Source organism: Protopterus annectens, chromosome 17.part0, assembly GCF_019279795.1.
Source record: "Protopterus annectens isolate FY-2018-M chromosome 17.part0, PAN1.0, whole genome shotgun sequence".
NCBI classification, from domain to species: domain Eukaryota; kingdom Metazoa; phylum Chordata; order Ceratodontiformes; family Protopteridae; genus Protopterus; species Protopterus annectens.
In genome coordinates, this window is record NC_056751.1 from 687,555,798 (window position 1) to 687,575,809 (window position 20,012).

At 42.7% G+C, this 20,012-nt stretch overlaps 2 protein-coding genes across 2 annotated transcripts in view; one reads left to right on the forward strand and one right to left on the reverse strand.

Moving 5' to 3' along the window:
* LOC122791496 (PIH1 domain-containing protein 1-like) overlaps positions 1-12,939 on the reverse strand; it is a 213,096-nt gene extending 200,157 nt beyond the window's left edge. The window contains exon 1 of the mRNA XM_044059238.1: positions 12,821-12,939. The gene's annotated coding sequence lies outside the window, so the exon portion shown is untranslated. The remainder of the gene's footprint in view (positions 1-12,820) is intronic.
* Positions 12,940-13,047: 108 nt separating this feature from the next.
* Positions 13,048-20,012, forward strand: part of ALDH16A1 (aldehyde dehydrogenase 16 family member A1) — an 818,106-nt gene continuing 811,141 nt past the window's right edge. Inside the window, exon 1 of the mRNA XM_044059239.1 lies at positions 13,048-13,168. Within this exon, the coding sequence (XP_043915174.1) occupies positions 13,061-13,168 (108 nt within the window). The 5' untranslated portion in view covers positions 13,048-13,060. The remainder of the gene's footprint in view (positions 13,169-20,012) is intronic.

The window sequence follows — 20,012 nt, forward strand, 5'->3', positions numbered from 1 at the left end:
GTTGTGTTCAGGCTCAGCACTGCTTCATCCTAGTTTATTTGCCACCATTTTGTTATCTGCATCAAACTTGCTAAAGAAGATGCTCAGTTGGTTCAAAAATTCAGTGCTGTCATATGAGGCTGATGCAGGTTTGTAGTCAGTTATGGTTTGTATGCGCTTACATAGTTGTCGGCTATCCCTCTGGTCACTAAATTGGCTCTGATCTTCCTGCGATAGGGTCTCTTCACATCCTTAACACCTTTGTTCAGTTTAGCCCTGGGAATCCTTAGAGCATCCATCCATGTCATTTGATCCGAATGCTGCATTCCTAGCATTTACAAGCTTGTACACCTCAATTGTTAGCCATGGCTTTTGGTTTGCCCGTATGGTGATGCACTTCGTGGTTGTTACATCATCCACATATTTTGAGATGTAGTCCGTTACTGACACTGTGTGTGTATCAGGTCAATGTGGTTGTCTATCATGGCTGCTTCTCTGAACACTGACCAGTCCCGTGCATTCGAAGCAGTCTTGCAAAGCTGAGACTGCTCCCTCAAGCCAAAGCCTTATTTGTTTTCTAGTTGGTTTGCTGGTTTTCAGTAGTGATTTGTAAGCAGGAATCAGCATGATGGCTAGGTGGTCAGAGCTATCTAAATATGGATAAGGTGCTGCTTCATATGCTTACTTAATACCTTATCCAGTGTATTTACCCTTCTCATGGCAAAGTCCACATGCTGGTGGTAATGGGGTAATGCTAACTTTAAGGTGGCCTTAAAGTCCTCTGCAATTACTATTGCAAACTCTGGGTTGTTGTTTTCAATTTCACTTAGAGACTGACAGAGTAGACGGTGCTTCACTGGTGTTTGCATTGGGTGGAATGTAGACTGCCGTGCTACATATGCCAGTGAACTCTCTAGCAAGTAGAAGGGATTGCATTTTAAGGACATATATACACAAATATGCATACACACACATATATATATATATATATATATATATATATATATACATATACATATACATATATATATATATATATATATATATATACATATATATACATATATATATATATATATATATATATATATATATATCTTTCTATATATCAAACTTCTAGGACCTGGAAGAAGAGAACTGACACAAACAGGTGTTGAGCTCTTTCATTCTTTAACAGACATAAGAACTTCATCAGAAAAAAACATAGAATGAAATAAAGCCTTGTTGTGCCTTTCTTTAAGAACAAAAACAACCAATAAGCATCATGTATAAGCAATGTAGCAAAATAAAACAATACAGTCGCCAATGATAAACAGATGTGTAATGTAGTATGTGGAGTTCACCTGTAACATCGCAAATCACATTTAATATTCAAGTTTTCATTAATGCTTGGGGAGGTTTCACCATTCAGAAGCAGCTGTCATTTCAATTTTTGCACTTCGAAAATAGTTTCACTGTCGCCATCTATAGCTGTGGAAGATGGAACTGTAAAGGCAGAAGCTCAGTTATCAAAAACCTTAGCCAAATATTGAAGCACTGCAGTAACTGGAGCCAAATACGGGTCTAGCGTATTATCCTTGGATCAAATGGAAAACCTTTTCTATTTATCCTGATATAGTTTTCTGATGGATGGTTTGTGAGAGGCCAGAAAGATATCTCGAACAGGTGAGGAGAGGTTAGCCTGCCTGGCGACTAGCAGAAGTGGAGAAACCAAGCTGTCAGCTTGAGAGTGGACAGTTTCGGGTGACTCAGCCCTTGGGGGGGGGGGGGGGGGTTTATCAGATCTGGTAGCGGTTCCAGAATCCACGGCGGGAATACTAGGTGAGGCCGAAGAAAGGGAAACCAAACTTGTTGAGGCCAGAATGGGGCTATGAGGATCACCTTGCATCTCAACCAAAGAGCTTTCTTTAGAAATTGTGGGATCAGAGGAATGGGAGGATAGGCGTAGAGACGTTCCCGTGGGCCAATCGTGGATCAGAGCCATCCCTCGGTGACTCCCCCTGTGGGGGAAGCAGGGCGAAGTAGTTACTCCACTTGGTGTTTGATGGGGAGGCGAAAAAGATCGCAGCAAGGCTGGCCCCAGTGGCTGAAGATTACAGATACCACCTCGGGGTTGAGGAACCACTCGTGGGGCATGAATATGCATCTGCTCAGTTTGCCTGCAATCACGCTGGAGCTCCCCGCGATATGTATTGCTATAAGAAAGCGGTTGGATCATGGCTTCTTGACAAAGGGTGTAGGACATGGTTCCTCCTTGCTTGCTGATGTACCAGACCACTGACATATTGTCTGATTGGATTGCAATTGTCCTGGAGGGGAAAGCTGCATGGAATGCCTGCAAAGCTAACAGCACAGCCCTCAGTTCTAGAACATTGATATGCAGGTAGGCCTCCGAGGTGGACCATGTGTCTTGGACAGTCTTTCCCCAAAAATGGCCCCCCCACCAGATCAGGGTAACATCCGTGGTCACAATGGCTGTGGGATGGGAGGGTTGAAAAGGTCGGCTCCAAAGATCTTCATCTGGCCTCCTCCACCAAAGCAGGTCCTGCTTGCAAGAGTTGGTTATTCGAATCTTGTAATCCAGGGGATGACAGTTTGGGAACTACTGACACAGAAGGAGCCATTGCAGAACTCACATATGTAGCTTTGCTAGAGACACTATTTTGACGCGGCTATAGAACCCAGAGCCTGGAGAACTTGTCTTGCAGGGACTGATGTTTGACAAATAATCACTTGGATTTGAAGCCTCAGTTGGTGGAGTCTGTGAAGAGAGAGAGATACCAGACGAGACTGAGTATTGAACACTGCTCCAATGAACTCTATCTGTTGTGTAGGGATAAGATTGGATTTCTTCCAATTTATCGTTATTCTCAACAATTTTGCCAGAACAGAGTATGTTGTAGGGCAGGTACCAGAAGATGCTTGGTGGGGACGGTAAGGAGCCAGTTGTCTAGATATGGAAACACCTGGAATCCTTTTAGTCTCAAGTGAGCTGTTACCACTGCCATGCATTTTGTGAACACTCTGGGGGCTGTAAAGAGATTGAACGGCAGCGTACGGAATTGGTAATGACTGGCTTCTAGCCGGACGTAAAGCAGACTCCTGGAGCATTTGTCCATCCTGATGTGGTAATAAGCGTCCCAGAGATCTACAGAGCATATTCAATCACCTTTTCTTAAAAAGGGAACGATGGACTGAACCGTGACCATCTAGAATTTTGTTTGGGTGACAGACTTGTTTAAGCTGCTGAGATCCAAAATGGGTCTCTAGTCCCCTGTCTTTTTTGGCACCAAAAAGAATTTCTAGTAAAATCTGGATCCATGCTGGTCTTGTGGGAATGGTTGGATGACTCTTTTTTGAGACAGCTTTATAATCTCTGAAGCTGCTGCCTCCCTTTGACTGGGTGGCACTTCAGGAAGTTTTGTTGGAAAATTTGGTTGACAAGAAAGGGGAATGGTGGAACCTCTGGTGATAATATTCTGCACCCAATGACTGGTGGTGATAAGAGTGCCAGGCAGCTTGGTGCAGAGAGAAACGACCCCCCCCCCCATTGTTTCCAGAGGTAAGCAATCAGGCCGTCCCTCAGGAGCGCTGATAAGGCTGTCCAGAGAAAGTGTCGCTGGAGCCTTGGTTGCGAGGACCCCCTCTCCCTCTATAGGGGCATCTTCCAGAATTATTACCCCTCTGCCTCAGGGAGTATCATTACCACGTGTGGCACGGAAAGGACCCTAAGATTTCTTATGCCACATTTTCCCACTCCTCTGATTCCTGGAGAAGGGACGTTGAGGGTTGGAAAATCGTAGGCCTACAGCAGACAGGGTTTTTCCATCTTGCTCGCACCTGGCTAGCATGTCCTTCACTTTGCAGCCAAAGAGGGATGAAGCTTTGATGGGAGCATTCAGAAAAGAAGACTTGAAGGGATCCGTGAGGTCACAGATGTGCATCCAGGCATGAGTGCCTCATAACAATGTCTGAACCTGCTGCTCTAGCCACCCCTTTGGTCACATGTGAGAGCAACCTCATGGACTAGTTGGATATTGATTCCAGGGATGCTAGCTGTGAGGCCACTTTGTCCCTGACCTCGTCAGAAAACTGTCCTGCGAGTGTCCCAGAGGTGTTTGGAGATCAAGACCTTCTGGAGCCTCGTAAAATGCGCCAAATAATTCAGGGGCCATATAGCAAAAGTCTCTAATGCAAAAACACTCTTCCCATGTTTGCCCACCGCCCGAGACTGCCTGTTGGTTGGGTGAACAGTGGGATTTTCCTCAGCCAATTCCTTTTTCGTGGCCACTATAACCACCATAGCATCAACTGGTAACCCTTTGGACCAGTGCGGATTCTCAACAGGAGGGGACAGAATTTTGTCTGGTCTCCGGGGAATCGCCTAAGTGGAATCAAGGTTCTTACACATGCGCTGCATGAAGAGCTGGACGAGTTCATCAGCAGGCGGGGGTCACCCAAGAGATAGATGGCTGGGCATGAAAAGCCTGCAGGAACACAGACTCCTCAGACGAAGGGTTGGAGGGCTTCCAGTCACCTCTCCGATTTAACATTTCCAGGATATCTCCGAAGAGACATCCAAGACATCATCAGGAGGTGATCGTGGGGACCCTTCCCCATCATTGCAATCTGTGTTTTCCGTTAAGGACTCCTCAGGTGAGTCCACATGCTTCCTCTTGCGTCTTCTCTGCCCAATGTCCCAGGGGGATGGTCTGTGACAGCTGCAGCACAGGGGGCGAAAACTGCGATTCTGATATCGTAGGAGTGCTACCAGAAGCAAGAGCCCTCTCCAATCGCTCAGAAGGCAGACCCGCCTGAAGAAGAATGGGAGCCTGTAACCGAGAAAGGCAACCTCAGGACCGAGGTCACACCCTGCTCCAATGGACCTGACCCCATGGGGGGAGCCTCAAAGCAAGATCAGCATGGACGCAGCCATTGGCGCCGAGGAGAAAGTCTGCACTGTACCCCGGGCCCACCCGCCCGTCTCCCAATCCCCAGATTGAGGAAGGACTGGTTCGGTGGGAACCGAAGATCAAAGGGACAAACTCGAAGCCGGAATGAGGTGCACTGTAGGCACCACGGTGGTGTGTTTGAAGAAGGATGTCGGAACAGAAGGCTTCGGAACTGAGATGGTCAAAGGAGGAGTGTAAGATGAAGTCCATGGATAAGGCAACCCAAGACCAGCAAGTGGATGGGTTTTACAAAGTGATGGAATCCCCCTGGCTACCAACAGCTGGTACACAAGACACATCACATCGTGTTCCAAAAGGCTCCTGGTGGATCCAGTGGACACTCCAGACGGGGAGTCAGTATGTTCGAGAAATGGGCTATATGCCTGGCCCAGAAATGGGTCTACTGAGGGAGAATATCGGGTCCATGGTACAATGTTTGCTGGCACCAAAGTCTCTAGTTTCGGGACTGGAAGCAAAGGGGTCAGATCCAGTGAGGTCGGTAAAACGTTTGGTGTCGAAGTGGCAGTTGGAGCCGAAACAGTCTGTTCCAAAATGGAAACTGAAGTCGAAGGTGTGCCCTGAGCTGAAGTACCTACAGGTGCTGGTCGTAATAGGCTTATTAAGATCCAAGATCGGTGACAGAGGCAGGGTCTGTGCCAATACAGGCATCTGTATCGAAGGTTTTGAGGCGGTTGGAGCTGAGGAAGGCAGAGCCGAAGAGGCAGATTTATGCTCAAACGATAACTTGGGACCTTAGATTTCCCAGGTTTGCTCTGATCACCCAATGGTGAAGAAGGAACAGAACGGGATTTTTTTTTGTCCTTAGAAGGAGGGGTTGAGACCTCCATCACAGAAATGGCCTCCGAGAAGGGAGACTTGAGTAACCCCCTTCAGAATGAGTTTACTTTTGCGCTCATTCGGAGTGCGTTGGCTGAAACTTTGAAAAATATCATATGGAGACTGCACCAAAAGGTGGGCTACTCCCAAACAGTATACAAAGTCATCATGCAAGTCACTGTTAGGTAACTTGCCCTTACAAGATGTACAATGTTTAAAGCCAGAGGTACCCTTCTTATCCGACATTTTAATAGAAAAGACACCATAACTAACTGTATAATCCAACAATAATGAAGTCACTCAGTCAAAAAACACAAGAAATCACAAGAAAATACCAATATTACAACATACTGTATATGTGAAGAAAGGGAAACACCTGAATAGAGATAAAAAAACGCTAACAGTTTAGGCAAGAGAAAGCTGACCGAGTCCAAACTGGCCTTCTCAACAAAAGACAATCGTAACGCCTTCTTTAGTTATGTCCATAACCTTAAGGGCAGAGCAAGCAACAGCTCTGTACAGAACTCATAGTCAATGGCACTAAGCACATAACGCCGAGGATATAGCTAACATACTTGCAGACAAGTTTAGCGAAAACTTCTCCCTGCTCTCTTCCCCCCGATAGTTAATCAGGACCTCAACACCGGCTCCCCCACCAAATATTTCCAATGAGCAGATCCTAAATGCCCTTTCAAAGGCAATAAATACAGCCTCCATAGGACCAGACAACATCAGACAACATCCCAGGCTGCATCTTACATTGCCTCAAGCAGAAACTTGCAACACCTTTACCCACCTTTTTCAACTACAGCTTAAGCACTGGTTAAGTACCTACCAACTGGAGGATGGCTGCCATCATTCCATTGCACAAAGGCGGTTCAACCACAGACATAGGTAACTATCAGCCCATTAGCCTTACTAGCCTGATATGCAAGGCCATAGAACGCATAATCATGGATCTCATAAACCAGGACATTGGCAGCTTCCAAGCACTTGACCCTACTCAGTATGGGTTTGTCAAAGGGAGATCATACCTGCTAAACTTGATGGACTAATTCATACCTTCCTAATTTCTCTCATATACTTAGATTATAAATGTAACTAAACAATAACATCCAGCCATTATGCTGTATGCCTGTCTTTCTCTTGAAAAATTTTTAACAGTTTTGCTGTCTTTACTGAATGATACCTGTTTTGACTGTAATACTACCCGTTGATTGTTATACTACCTGTTGATTGCAATGCAAATATTTTTCTTGTAATTCTCTATGTAATGTAACTTTGTATTGTGGAGCTTTTCTCCCTGGGCCTCCACTGAAAATGGGCTCTCGAGCCCAGTGGACCTCCCCGGTCACCAAACTGGAATAAATAAATAAGACATTCATCATGGCCCTGGACGAAGGAAATGAGGTGCACACTGCAAAGCTTGACTTGGCCAAGGCGTTTTGACACCATTCCCCACTCAGGTATAGTAGATAAGCTCATCCAGATAGGCATCAATCCACATGTCATTAGACGGGTTGCCAACTGGCTCATTGACAGAGCCCACACAGTTAAAATAGGGGATTCCACCTCAAATAGTAGACCTGTAACTAGTGGTGTCCCTCGGGGCTAAGTCTTAGGAGGTCCTCTGCTTTTTAGAATATATTTTTCCAATGTCCAGGCAAAAACCAAGGGTCTATGGCTGACCAAATTTGCAGATGACTGCAAACTGGGGGTGGTCATAAACACCCCAAATGATGTTAATATTCTCCAAGAGGGTCTCACCCAAATAAATGACTGGTGCCTAAAACATGGTCTCCTCAATGCCAAAAAGTGTATTGTAGTCCCCTTTGGCAAGAATGAGGTTCCCGCAAAATACCACATCAAGAACGTCCTAAGCACGGAATCAGTAGCAAGGGATCTGGGCACCATGGTAGTTAGCAATCTAGCATTTGATCAACATGTAGCCTCAGTAGTGCATAGGGCACACTATATGGCTCATCTCATAAAAAAGGCATAGCATCCAAGAAAAAGAGGTCATTACCTCACTGTACTCTACCCATATCAGGCCAATAATTGAGTACAATGCCCCCTTTGGTATGTACCTCACTAGGCACTTGCAGCAGCTGGAAGGACTGCAGAAATTCCTTACTAGAAGGATCCAGGGTCTCCAACACCTATCCTATGTGGATAGGCTGAAGTCCCTCTCACTTTACTCAGTCTCGTATAGACTGCTCAGAGGGGACCTCTGTCTGGCTTTTAGGGCTGCCTTGGACCCCACCCTATTGGGAATGCTGCATATCCGCAAATCAAACACCACACGTGTAACGCGCACTCAGGACCTAAACCTAGCCTGCAACATTTACAGAACTTGCTGGTGTGACAGATGCGTGTCACAGAGACTCCCCATCTGTGGAAAAGACTCCCCTCTTCATGTGAAGCAGAGTACCTCCCTGTCCTTGTTTCAGCGTAACCTGGATGGGAAATAGAAAATTTCCCCTAGGCATCCCACCTGCATCCCTGCTTGACAGGGGGGATAGGTGCTGACCTTGGAAACATGGCATAAATTCTTGGCTAGGCTTCAAAGGGCCTCATGGCCAGTAGTCTAGTAACCTCCTATGAATGAAGCATTATGACAAAATGCTGTAAACACTAACATACAATCAAATGTGAGAATGTTAAACAAAATACAATCTATGGATGATTTGTTTTCCACGCCAGGTTTGCTCCTGCACAGATAAATGTTTGCCTGAAACTATGACAAAGCAGAATTTTTTTCCCTTGTTATCAATAAGAGTCAAGCAGGACAGTGAAATAATTATATCAGCCTTAATATTAACATTAATTTTCAATAGAAGATAGTGCAGATAGCACATCACTAAGCATGTCTTTATGATGGTGCATGGATGTGGTGATGTTTGATACAGATTCTGCCTTGCAATGCATTTTGCACAGCTGATGCTGAAATTTTATTTAAAACAGGTATATTTATATAGACATATTTCCACATCATTTGACTGAGTCACAATTGATAAAAAAAACTGTACAAGTCTATAGATAATAAGCAGTGGTGTAATTTTTGATCATAGGATTAGTTAAGAAGTGACTCCAGAAGAGTATGTGCAGAATGGCAATGCCCATTGTCATATCATATCCCCTATATCTGTAGATGTCTGTGTTTGTGCAAGCACGAACACTAATTCACTGTGTGTGGTATTTTCTTTTTCTCCACAGTTGTGTGATCCTACAGTTATGAGTGGGGGGGGGGTGTTTGCACCCTGGGGGAAATAATTCACTGTGGCACACGTACTGGCAGGAGAAACTTTAATATTTGAGGATGGGGTATGCTGATTGGCTGTTGTCTCTGTATATAAATCCTGATTACATGGTAGAAACTTTTATGTGGATGTTCCTGTTCACCAGGCTGCAAACTGCTGATGTAACTGGGTTGCAGTCTTCATTAACAAGTGCAACTTTACTGCTGGATTGGTGGTGTTTTTAATATTTGGGGGTGGGGTGCCATTTATGTATCAGATGAGCAAACAATGATGGATGTAACAGTACCGTTATGATGCTAAATTTTAATTTAAAAAGCTGCAGTAGCTGTATCCATTTTTAAGTTACATTTTTATTAGAATAACTGATTTAGCAAAATTTGCAGCACGTTTTAAGCTATTTTAAGTACAGAATTTCACCTTTTTAAAGCATGGTAGTCAGTACTTCAAGCACTGCTAAGTGCAACTTTAATATCTGTGGGGGATATTACTGGATTGCTAGCTCTTTGTGTTATATAATAACCACATTTAAGAAGACAAGCTCAACAGACTGATTTCAGTTTTCATTCTTTACTTTAAATCCAAATGCCAACCTAATTGTAAAGGCCATTTTCCTTTATAAACATCTAAAAAAAAATCCTTGTCAGAATACTGTAGGTATGCTGCTATTCATAGGTCTATTAATAGAAGGTTTTTGATTGCAGAAAGACCTCAAACCAAGAGGTTCACCAGTTCCGTTCTCAGCTGTTCTGCCTTCTGTGCAGAGTTTGCATGCCTTCCCTATTTTCACATAGGTTTTCTCAGTGTTCCCACATTCCAAATATATGGACTGGGGACTCTAACTGGTCTGTAGGAGTGACTGTATGCATGTGTGATATAGAAGACCAAGCAACATACGTCTGTTTCTTCTTTTGCTTTGTCAACTCTGTGGATAGTAGTGGCCATGTGTAGTATGAGTCTGCTTCGACTCAGAAGAAAATAAGAGAAACACAGAGAGAGCACCAAATTAGTAGGTGCAGCACACATGCCTTCCACATCAACTTCAGGAAAAATCTAATATCAAGACAAGATACATAATCTGTCTGTACCTATTTTTCCTGTCTTGGAGAAGCGGGAACTGGGTAAGTGACTGCCACAGTAGCACAGCACAGTGATTTGCAGCAACTACCATGTTTATGATTACCACCATTTTCAAATTGAAGTACAGTCCTTACAGACTGTACGTCCCAAGTATTTCTGATTGAAATTTAACTAAGTGCCTGAAACACCATTCAGACAATGGCTGCAATATCCCTTTTATAAAAGGTATCATCAGAAAGAATACATTTTGTTTTACAGTTCTTCCATATGTTTGAGCCCCTCTTGAAATACATATCAATATTTGTAAGAAACACATAAGTGCTATAGCATTATTTATTATAAAAAGATTACATCAGCATACTAGAATTATCAAGGAAATCTTGTGTGCGCGCACATGGTGGAGTATCAAAACTTTACAAGACCAGCTCTCTTAACATGTAAGGAAGCAAGTATTTTAATATTTCAGCATTTTATCATTGCAACATTGCACATTCAGTGTTACGACTTTTAATAAATTGTTTTTAAATAACCTACCACAGATCCACCTCAGTTAATACTTTAAGTCAATACAAGGTGATGCTAACTGTACTGTAGTAAAACTCAGAATGCTATGGCCCACCTCTCATAATGAGTCAAAAAAAAAAGCTGAATGCAAATCACCAGTTATTACAATTTATAGGTTAATGTAGTGTAAGGTGATGCTACCATAATGAAACCGCAATGCATTTTGAATCTACGATATGGTGTAGTAAAATTCAGTGTGAAACAGCACTATGTTAAAGTGGAAGTAAGAGAAACATATTTAAAAAAACACACTGCTTTCTGAGATAAAATAATAGAAAATATGCATACAAGGAATAAGAACTTAAAAAATTTGAAATTAACAAAATTCTTCTCCACAATATGAAATATAATCTTTAAACTATATGCTATGTGGATTTTTGTACATAATACATGCATTTTCCTTGTGTAAATACCCCCAACAAAACATAAAAGCTGTCAGCCTCACATGTATCTCTATTTCTCTCTGTAAACAAAAAAAAAAAGCCAGTAATCACTAGCAAGTGACAAAGGTTCAGCTAAGCAATTTTCTACAGCACTGACACCATGACAACATTAATAAGATGTATTAACTTAAGGTCATGTTTTCTGCAACAACTTATTTTATTCCGGCAATAAGTTTAAATTTCAGTGACTCCTGAATTACCTGCATCATTCCAGTAAGTAAACAAGACTTTTGGTCACTACAATGCCATATACAGACACTTTTTAATCTATCAAAATAGCACATACTCTAGAATCATGCTATTTTGGTATCTTGCTCGAGTGTCTGCTGCACGTTTTCATTATTGGCCGTGACCATGACAGATTCTTGCTTCAGCTCTTCCTCAAAAATTCTATGCCCCCAGTACAGTTTGCAAATATTGCTGCAGACATTTAACCTGAACTTCTTAACTACCCAATCTGTTACGGGGAAGCCGGTATAATAAAATAACACTATCAAATATGTGATGACTACACCCATCAGGGTGGGTGATAGATGCCCTATCAGCAAAAACTGTAAAGGAACTTCTTAGGAAAACTCACGCAGACCAGACCAGACCCTGAAACACCCGACGTGGCTGAGGTAGGGGGATGATTCGTTGCCTTAGCAAAAGTCACTTTGGGTCATGCCGTTTGTCATCACCGGTGTCCTTAAGTATTCTATGTGGACTGTTTGCTCCGTGACAACCGGGAGCATATATTATTTCGTTTTTGAAACTTTTTAAATGTGATTGTTTCTTGCAGTAAAGTGAACCTAACTTATTTATATGAGCTATCGCTCTTGGAACAGACATGTGTCTGTAACAACCTAGCAGAATTGGAATGCAATTTTCCTTATTTATTTAGGTATACATTATGGTCTTTGCTTTCCTTTCCATTGTTATACCACGCAATTCAATATAACATGTTAAATAAACAGAAGTAATTGCCAGGTATCACTCCAAAATATTTTACAAATCTGCTGTCCTTGCATTACTTATAGGGTTGCCACTTTTTCAAATGCCCAAAGTGGGACATCTTCTGTAGAAATGTCAGATTTTCCAGGACAAAACATACCTACAGCCATGCACAGTACAGAACTTTACTTTTTGCACAAATAAAAGCTTATTCTAGTAACATTTAAATTGCTTATGCTACTTCACATAACATATAGAAATTTCATATATAAAATAACAGTTATATGCAACTATTAAAGAAAACTAGGGAAATATTTTTGTCCTGAAATCTCAGGACATTTGCTATTTGCTGACTTTTTCGCAGGACACAACTGCCTAAAGAGGGACTGTCCCTCGCAAAGTGGGACGGGTGGTAACTTACAAACACACAGGCACTCTTTTAATTCATTTTCAAACGGGTCCAGTTTCCCTGAAACCTGCGACAACAACTCACTTAAATGAGGTCTAGAAAATAACAACTCACTTAAATGAGGTCTAAAAAATTAATATATATACACAGCAGCATCAAATCCACTACATGGTAGTACGCATCTGTCAGCAATCTGCTGCCGGACACACACACTGCTGTTATGACAACGCGCAAATGCGCACAATTAAAATGTCAAACTTTGGGAAATACAAGACTTCCGTGTCAAACGAAACTGCGTGACCAGACATGGAATAACTTGCTAAATGTATTTAAAGACTTACCCCTAACTAAAGTATGCCAACTTACCCAAAACGTGAAAAATGACCAGCATAGCGAGTCGCAGTTTTTGATTGCTGCTTGTCGTCGTAAGGGAGCGCCTTCTCAAACTTGCCCTTCTTCCTAGTTTGGAACTGTGGTATTTTCTGCGCATGCGTACTTGTCTGTCCTTAATGTTTGACAGCACAGACATCAAGGTTCGTACCTACAAGTTGCCTCACTGATATTTTTTCTTCACATCACTTTTCAGTCAAATCGCTGGACTTACCTATGGCTGGCAGTTGTGCCCCTGCCTCTCTACAAGGGCGAGCCCCTGTATCAGAGCTGTTTGCCAGCATGGAGTATGGACCAGCCCCCGAAGCACCCGACGTGGCTCAGGTAGGAGATACCATTCGTTGCCTTGGCAATGTCACTTCAGGTCATGCTTGCTTGCACACCTCTCAACTCTACAGATTTTCGCAGAATGTCCAGATTTTAAGTCATATTTTGGTCCATTTTTCATAAAATTGTGGTTTTCTGGCAAATCATTAAAGGTTGAATTTAGAATAATGACAGACATTTAAATGAGTTTCAGACTTCATACCTTTCAGAAAATTCATGCTAATGCAAAACCTGTTATTCTATAAACTTTCTAAGTTTGAAAGAGCAGTATTTAAAAATTGTCCCTGTTTTGGGGTCTTTGTCCCACTTTTATGTATGACTTTGTCCAGATTTCTTGCTCTAAGAGGTTGAGAGGTGTGCCTGTTTGTCGTCATTGTCATCATCGGTGGCCTTAAGTATTCTGCAAGGATTGCTCCGTGACGATCGAGAGCACGCATTGCATAATTTTTTAAACTTTTTTAATGGTGGTGGTTACTACATTTTTGTTTCTTGCAGCAAAGTGAACTTAACTTATGAGATATCGGTCAGTGACTAAATCAAATTCAGATCACGAGGGCAGTGTGTTGCACAACTTAGCCTGTTTCACCTCATAGTCCCAGCCTGTAGGCGGTTAACTTCTTTATGTGTAATTAACACAGTAGAGTTTCTTCACTGCAAAGTAAAACTATTACTCAACAGCATCTGGAAGAAAGAGCTCTTTGTTTCAGTGATGCATCGTTATACATAACCACCATAAGGGTATGCATACAGTAATGCTAGCCAACATTTTCAGGATCTGAAATCCTTAAAATAAATCTTTAGAATTCTGCTTTTATCATATATGTATTAGCAGGTTGAAGCTAATTGCAAATGTGCATTGCATGCTTTTTGTTGCATTAAAGAGCTTAGTTATTGTGTGTGACCTGCTTTTACTAAATAACAGCAAAACACTTGAAATTATGGAAGTAATGTGCCTGTATTTTTTTTTGGACATGTATAATTCATAGTAGTATACTAGGCTAACAACCACCAGGCCTTTTATAAGTCTAGCGTTACAATCGAACAAACTTGTGCATTTATTAGGTTTTATGTTAGGAAGTTTCTATAGGTTATGCGGGGGGGTTACATTAGTTTGGACATTACTGCCTGCCTCTGTCTGTCAAAGACACGGGGGCTAGACCTGGGGAGAATTTCCAGTTTCCCATCCATTGGTCAAGGTTACACTTAAATAGAGTTAAGGATCGACTCTGCTTGATATGGATGGAGAGCCTGTTCCAGAGCATGGGGATCCTCTGAGACACATATGTGTCTTGCCAACATGTCTAATTTATGTCACAAGCAAAATTTAAATACTTGAATCTAGTGGTTTTAGTGATGTTCATTTTGTGGATGTGCAAAAGGTCCATTAGACTTGGATCCAAGCATGCCTTATATGCCAGGCATAGATCACCTCTCAATAACCAGTAGAAGACAGAGTATAGGGATTAGGCTTTAAGTCGCTCCATGTAGGACAATATTCTTATACCCTGGATTCTCCTAGTAAGGAACCTTTATGGACCTTCCAGCTGTTGCATATGTTTGGTCAGGTACATGCCAACCTGGGGGCTCTATGCTCCAGACCAGAAGTGTATCCCTCACTGGTAAGATCAGACCATAAACTAATCTCATTGGATATTCACATCCCGACCCTACCCCCTGCCCAGAAAACCACAGTGAAAAACTTCTCTAAAGCAAATTTCACACTCCTCAAAACCGAGGTGGAATCTTTCAAAGCCCCCGGGCCTGTGGGAAATACAGCCCAGACCGCAGAATCCTTTATAAACGCATTCTATGAACACCTTCAGGAATGCATGGATCATGCAATCCCAAATAAAACCAAGACCCAATCCTCCAAAGGCAGGCGTCCTGTCTGGTGGACCCCAGCCATAAACAAACTATACAATAGAAGGAGGAAGCTACTACATGATAGAGCAAAATCTCAAAAAGGGAAGGCATCTCTGATCAGTATTAGCAAAAAACTACGGGCACTCATAAAATCGTCTAAGGCCAGCTTCGAGAGAAAAATTGCACAGGATACTAAGGATAATCACAAGGCTTACTTTAGTTATGTTAGGAACCTGGGTGGGAATTCCCAGATATGCTCAGAATTAGTCCAAAATGACAAAAAATACACTGAACCCACAGACATTGCCAACATCCTAGCTGACAGGTTTAGCACAAACTCCCCCCCCCCACCAAAAGGGCAAATATCTATCCCAGCAGACTGCTGCCCCCCTGACATCTCAGATGCTCAAGTAAGAGCCGCCCTCTTCAAAGCAAAAAACACAGCATCAATGGGACCAGACAGTATCCCGGGCTACGTCCTACATGAACTCCAAGAAGAGCTAAACCCAAACATAAAACTACTGTTCAATCTCAGCCTTACTGCAGGATATATACCCAAAGAGTGGCATACAGCAACAGTGGTCCCTCTCCACAAAGGTGGTGCCTCAACGGATCCTGGAAACTATCGCCCCATAAGCCTGACTAGCTTGGTCTGCAAAGCTATGGAAAGGATCATCATGGACCTCATAAATAAAGATATTGGGGACCTACAGACACTGGATCCTACCCAGTTCGGCTTTGTTAAGGGCAGATCCTGCCTCTTAAACCTGTTCGATTTCTTTGTAACAGTCACCAAGGCCATTGACGAGGGGAAGGTGGTCCACACAGCCTACCTGGACCTCGCAAAAGCCTTTGATACAATACCCCACTCGGGCATTATAGATAAGCTTACCAACTTAAATATAAACCCCTATGTCACTAGATGGGTTGCAAACTGGCTCAAGGACAGAACCCACATGGTTAGAATTGCTGGAGCCATGTCAGACTCCAAACCAGTTACAAGTGGCGTTCCACGAGGCTGAGTCCTGGGACCTCTCTTGTTCGGTATATATTTCTCGGAGGTACAGGCCAACATGGAAGGACTGTGGCTGACCAAGTTCGCAGATGACTGCAAACTAGGCGCCATAATCGACTCTCCAGCTGACACAAGCATCCTGCAAAAGGGTCTCATAGAAACAGACAACTGGTGCCAGAGCCATGGCCTCAAGCTAAATGCCAAAAAGTGTATAGTCATCCCCTTTGGCAAAAACAAAGTGCCCACAAATTACCACATAGGTGGTAATCCATTAAGTACAGAAGAAGTAATTAGGGACCCAAGTTGATAGCAATCTCTCATTTGAAAACCACATGGCCAAAGTGGTTAGAAAAACATTTTATATAGCCCACCTAATCATGAAGAGATTCACATCTAGATCAGGGAAGGTCATCGTGCCTCTTTACTCATCCCTCATCAGGCCCATAATTGAGTACAATGCCCCTTTTGGGATGTACCGTACCAGACACCTGCAGCAACTGGAAAGACCCCAAAAGTATCTCACCAAGAGGATCAAAGGGCTCAAACAGATGCCATATGTTGCCCAGTTAAAGAAACTCCAGCTCTACTCAGTGGCATACCGCCTCCTCAGAGGCGATCTGTGCCTGACGTATAAAGCCATGTCCAACCTGGAATTAATGGACATGCTGCACCTCAGAAAATCCATATCCCATCGAGCTACGTGCTCGAGAGACTTGAACCTCAGCACTGAAATAAATAGGACATGCTGGAGGGACAGATTCATAAAACCCAGAGGCTCCCTTCACTCTGGAATAAAATCCCAGTCCAGGTTAGGCAGAGTCCCTCATTGACTCTCTTCAAGAGGAATCTTGATGAGTGGATGCGAGATCATAGATTTACCCCGGGTATCCCTTCTGTGTCACTGTTAGACAGAGGAACAGTTAAAAAGGGCATAGTAAAATTCATTTAAAATGGGTGGCGAAAGCCAAACACACTCTGGCTAGGCTTATAAATGCCCTAGGGCGGATAGCCTAGCATGAACCTATGAACCTATGAAAGGGAGCATTCTACTCAATAATGAGTCTGATAAGGGGTTAGTAAGGTGGCGCTATGATTTCCTTGGACCAGGATGTCATGCCCTTACATTTCAGCTGGGCAAGATAGAATTATTTTCTTACTACTTTGGCTACATATTGGTCAAAGTCCAGATTACTGTTTACATATGTTCTCAAATCCCTGACTACTGGATCAACTCTTACGGGTGTCTTATTGATGGAGTAATTAGCCTGGCTGGCATTTTTCCCAAAAGGCATTATAATGCATTTCTTGGCATTGAGTTTTAGTCTGTGAATTTGGCACCAGACATTTGTCTGTGTTAGACCCTCTCTTAAGATATTTGTGTCATGGGGGGAATTTGTGATAGCTCCCAATTTGCAGTCATCTACAAATTTGGTCAGCCAAGGGTCTTTGATATTAGCCTTTACTTTTGAGAAGCAGGTGCCAAATAGGAGCGGTCATGGCACGCAACCCTGAGGTACCCCGCTGGTGACTGGTCTCTTAGTGGAGATGGTATCACCAGTCCTGACTTCCTGGGACCGACCTATGAGCCAGCTGGCAATCCAGCAAGTTTTGTAGGAGATTTATGCCAAGTTTGATGAGTTTCTTCACTATATCTGAGTGTAGAATTGTGTTTAATACCTTAACTAAGTTCAGCTAGGTGGTATGCACTGTTTTCCCCTCATCCATTACCTCGGTGACCTTCTCAAACAAGTCCAACAGATTTAGTAGGCATGATCTTCCCTTGACGAAGACAAACTGGGTTGGGTCCAGTGTCGGAAGGTTGCCTTTGTCTCAGTTGATCATTTCCATCATAATTAATTTCATGGATTTGCAAATTAGACTAGTCAGATTAATAGGTATGTAGTTTCTGTGGTCAGTTGATGGTTCACACTTGTGAAGTGGGATAACCGTTGCAGTCCTCCATTCTATCGGTACAAAGCCTGTTTTGTGGCTATAGTTCAAAGTAACTCAGTGTTTCAAGGTATTTAGGAGGGGTCCTGGGATACTGTCAGGGCATAATGAGGTTGTGTTTTTGGCCGTAGTGAGCACCCCAGGACCTGCTCCTTGTTAGTAGTTGGAGGAATATGCTAGTATGTATTTCATGGAGGGAGGTGGGGGTGGGGTTGAGCTGAATGTGTCAGTCAACATTCACTATGTCGCTCTGCGCAATGAAGGTGGCATCACCGACTACCACTTCACTACATTGGTGTGCGCTGCTTTTGAGGTTTCGGACATAGCTGTAGAAGGCCTTGTGGTTGTCTTTAGCCTGTGAGCCTATCTTGACCTCATAATTGGTCTTGTTGGACTTAATTAGTCCTCTTAGTTTCCTGTGTAGTTTAATTAGAGAGCTCCAATCATCAAGGGTGCTGCTCTTCTTGATTTTTATCCATTACTTTTTTCCTTTTGTTCTATACACTATTAAGGTTAGGATTCCATCAATATGGTTTGTGTTTAAAGTTTGCTTTGGGCTTACTTGTAGTAGGTACAGCAGCCTCTATGCAGCCATTTACATGGTTGTACAGTGTCTCTGTGAACAATTCTGTATAGGTTGTTGTGAACTTGGGGTTGTGAGGGGCATTGAATTTTGCTAAACTATCACTTAATAGGATGTAATTTGCTTTAGAGTAATTCCTAACTGTTGCAGGATTTGCTGGGGTTACCAAGTTGAATTTTATTTCGGAGACAGCCTTGTGGTCTGACCTTACCAGTGAGAGCATGACACCTTGGGAGGGGGTGCAGCACTCTCCCATATTGGTGAGTACCAAGTCCAGTATGTTTGAACCTCTGGTAGGTGTGTGCAGAGTACCAAGTCCAGTATGTTTGAACCTCTGGTAGGTGTGTGCAGAGTACCAAGTCCAGTATGTTTGAACCTCTGGTAGGTGTGTGCACTATCTCCTGTTTGGCATCTACTTTTCTGAAGTAAAGGTCAATACCAAAGGGCTCTGGTTAACTAAGTTTGTAAATGACTGCAAGCTAGGAGCCATCATTGAATCTCCAAATGACTTAGTCATTCTGCAGGAACATTTGTCTCAAATAAACAGGTGGCAAAATCATGGACTGAAACTAAATGCCAAAAAATGCATTATTGTATCCATTGGGAAGTCATTTACCCCAAGGAGCTACCACATTGACAATACACCCCTAAGAATTGACACAGTTGTTCAGGATTTGGGAACATATGTGAACAGTGACCTAACTTTTTGCCAACATGTGTCTAGTGTTGTAAGGAAGTTCTTCTGTAGTGCACAGCTTATAAACAAAGGGGTTGTGTTTAGCTCTAAGGATGTCATTGCCCCCCTTTTCTCAGGGGAGCTAATTGACACTATTATACAATGATATATTTGATGTCAAAACAGTCCTGCTCAGTTAGGGTGTAACAAAATCTGTGGTGTATAAGGGCAGTTTATGTGATCCTGCATGGTTTCCCTGTCCCTTTCTCAACCTGCTGACAATCACGGGAGTCCCAGACCAAGGAAGTTATACTGGAAAAAGTAATGTTAGGAGCAACTGTAGAAATGGCGAGCAGCTGGTGGTCAGTTGGAGAGCTATGCAAAGGTACAGAAAAAAGAAATGGGCTTCTGAAAACATTCTCCAGGAGTGTGTTGACCTATTGCATTTCCCACTCTGAAACTACATTCTCATCTTAGGATTAACAGAGGGAACATTTAAGAGAAAAACACACCCACAGACTGAACATATTCACATATTTATACTATCATGTCTTAATGTTTCCTACATTTTAACACCACTTTGGGACTATATATCCTTTTTTTACATGCAGTTCCAGAGTCTGCCCATAATGGGGTCCAGCATCTTTTTTTTTCCAATAAACATCTTTATTAACTTATTACATATGATATAGACAATCTTACATTCATATAAATGACACCACTTTAGTTGCAAACATTATACATCACAGACACC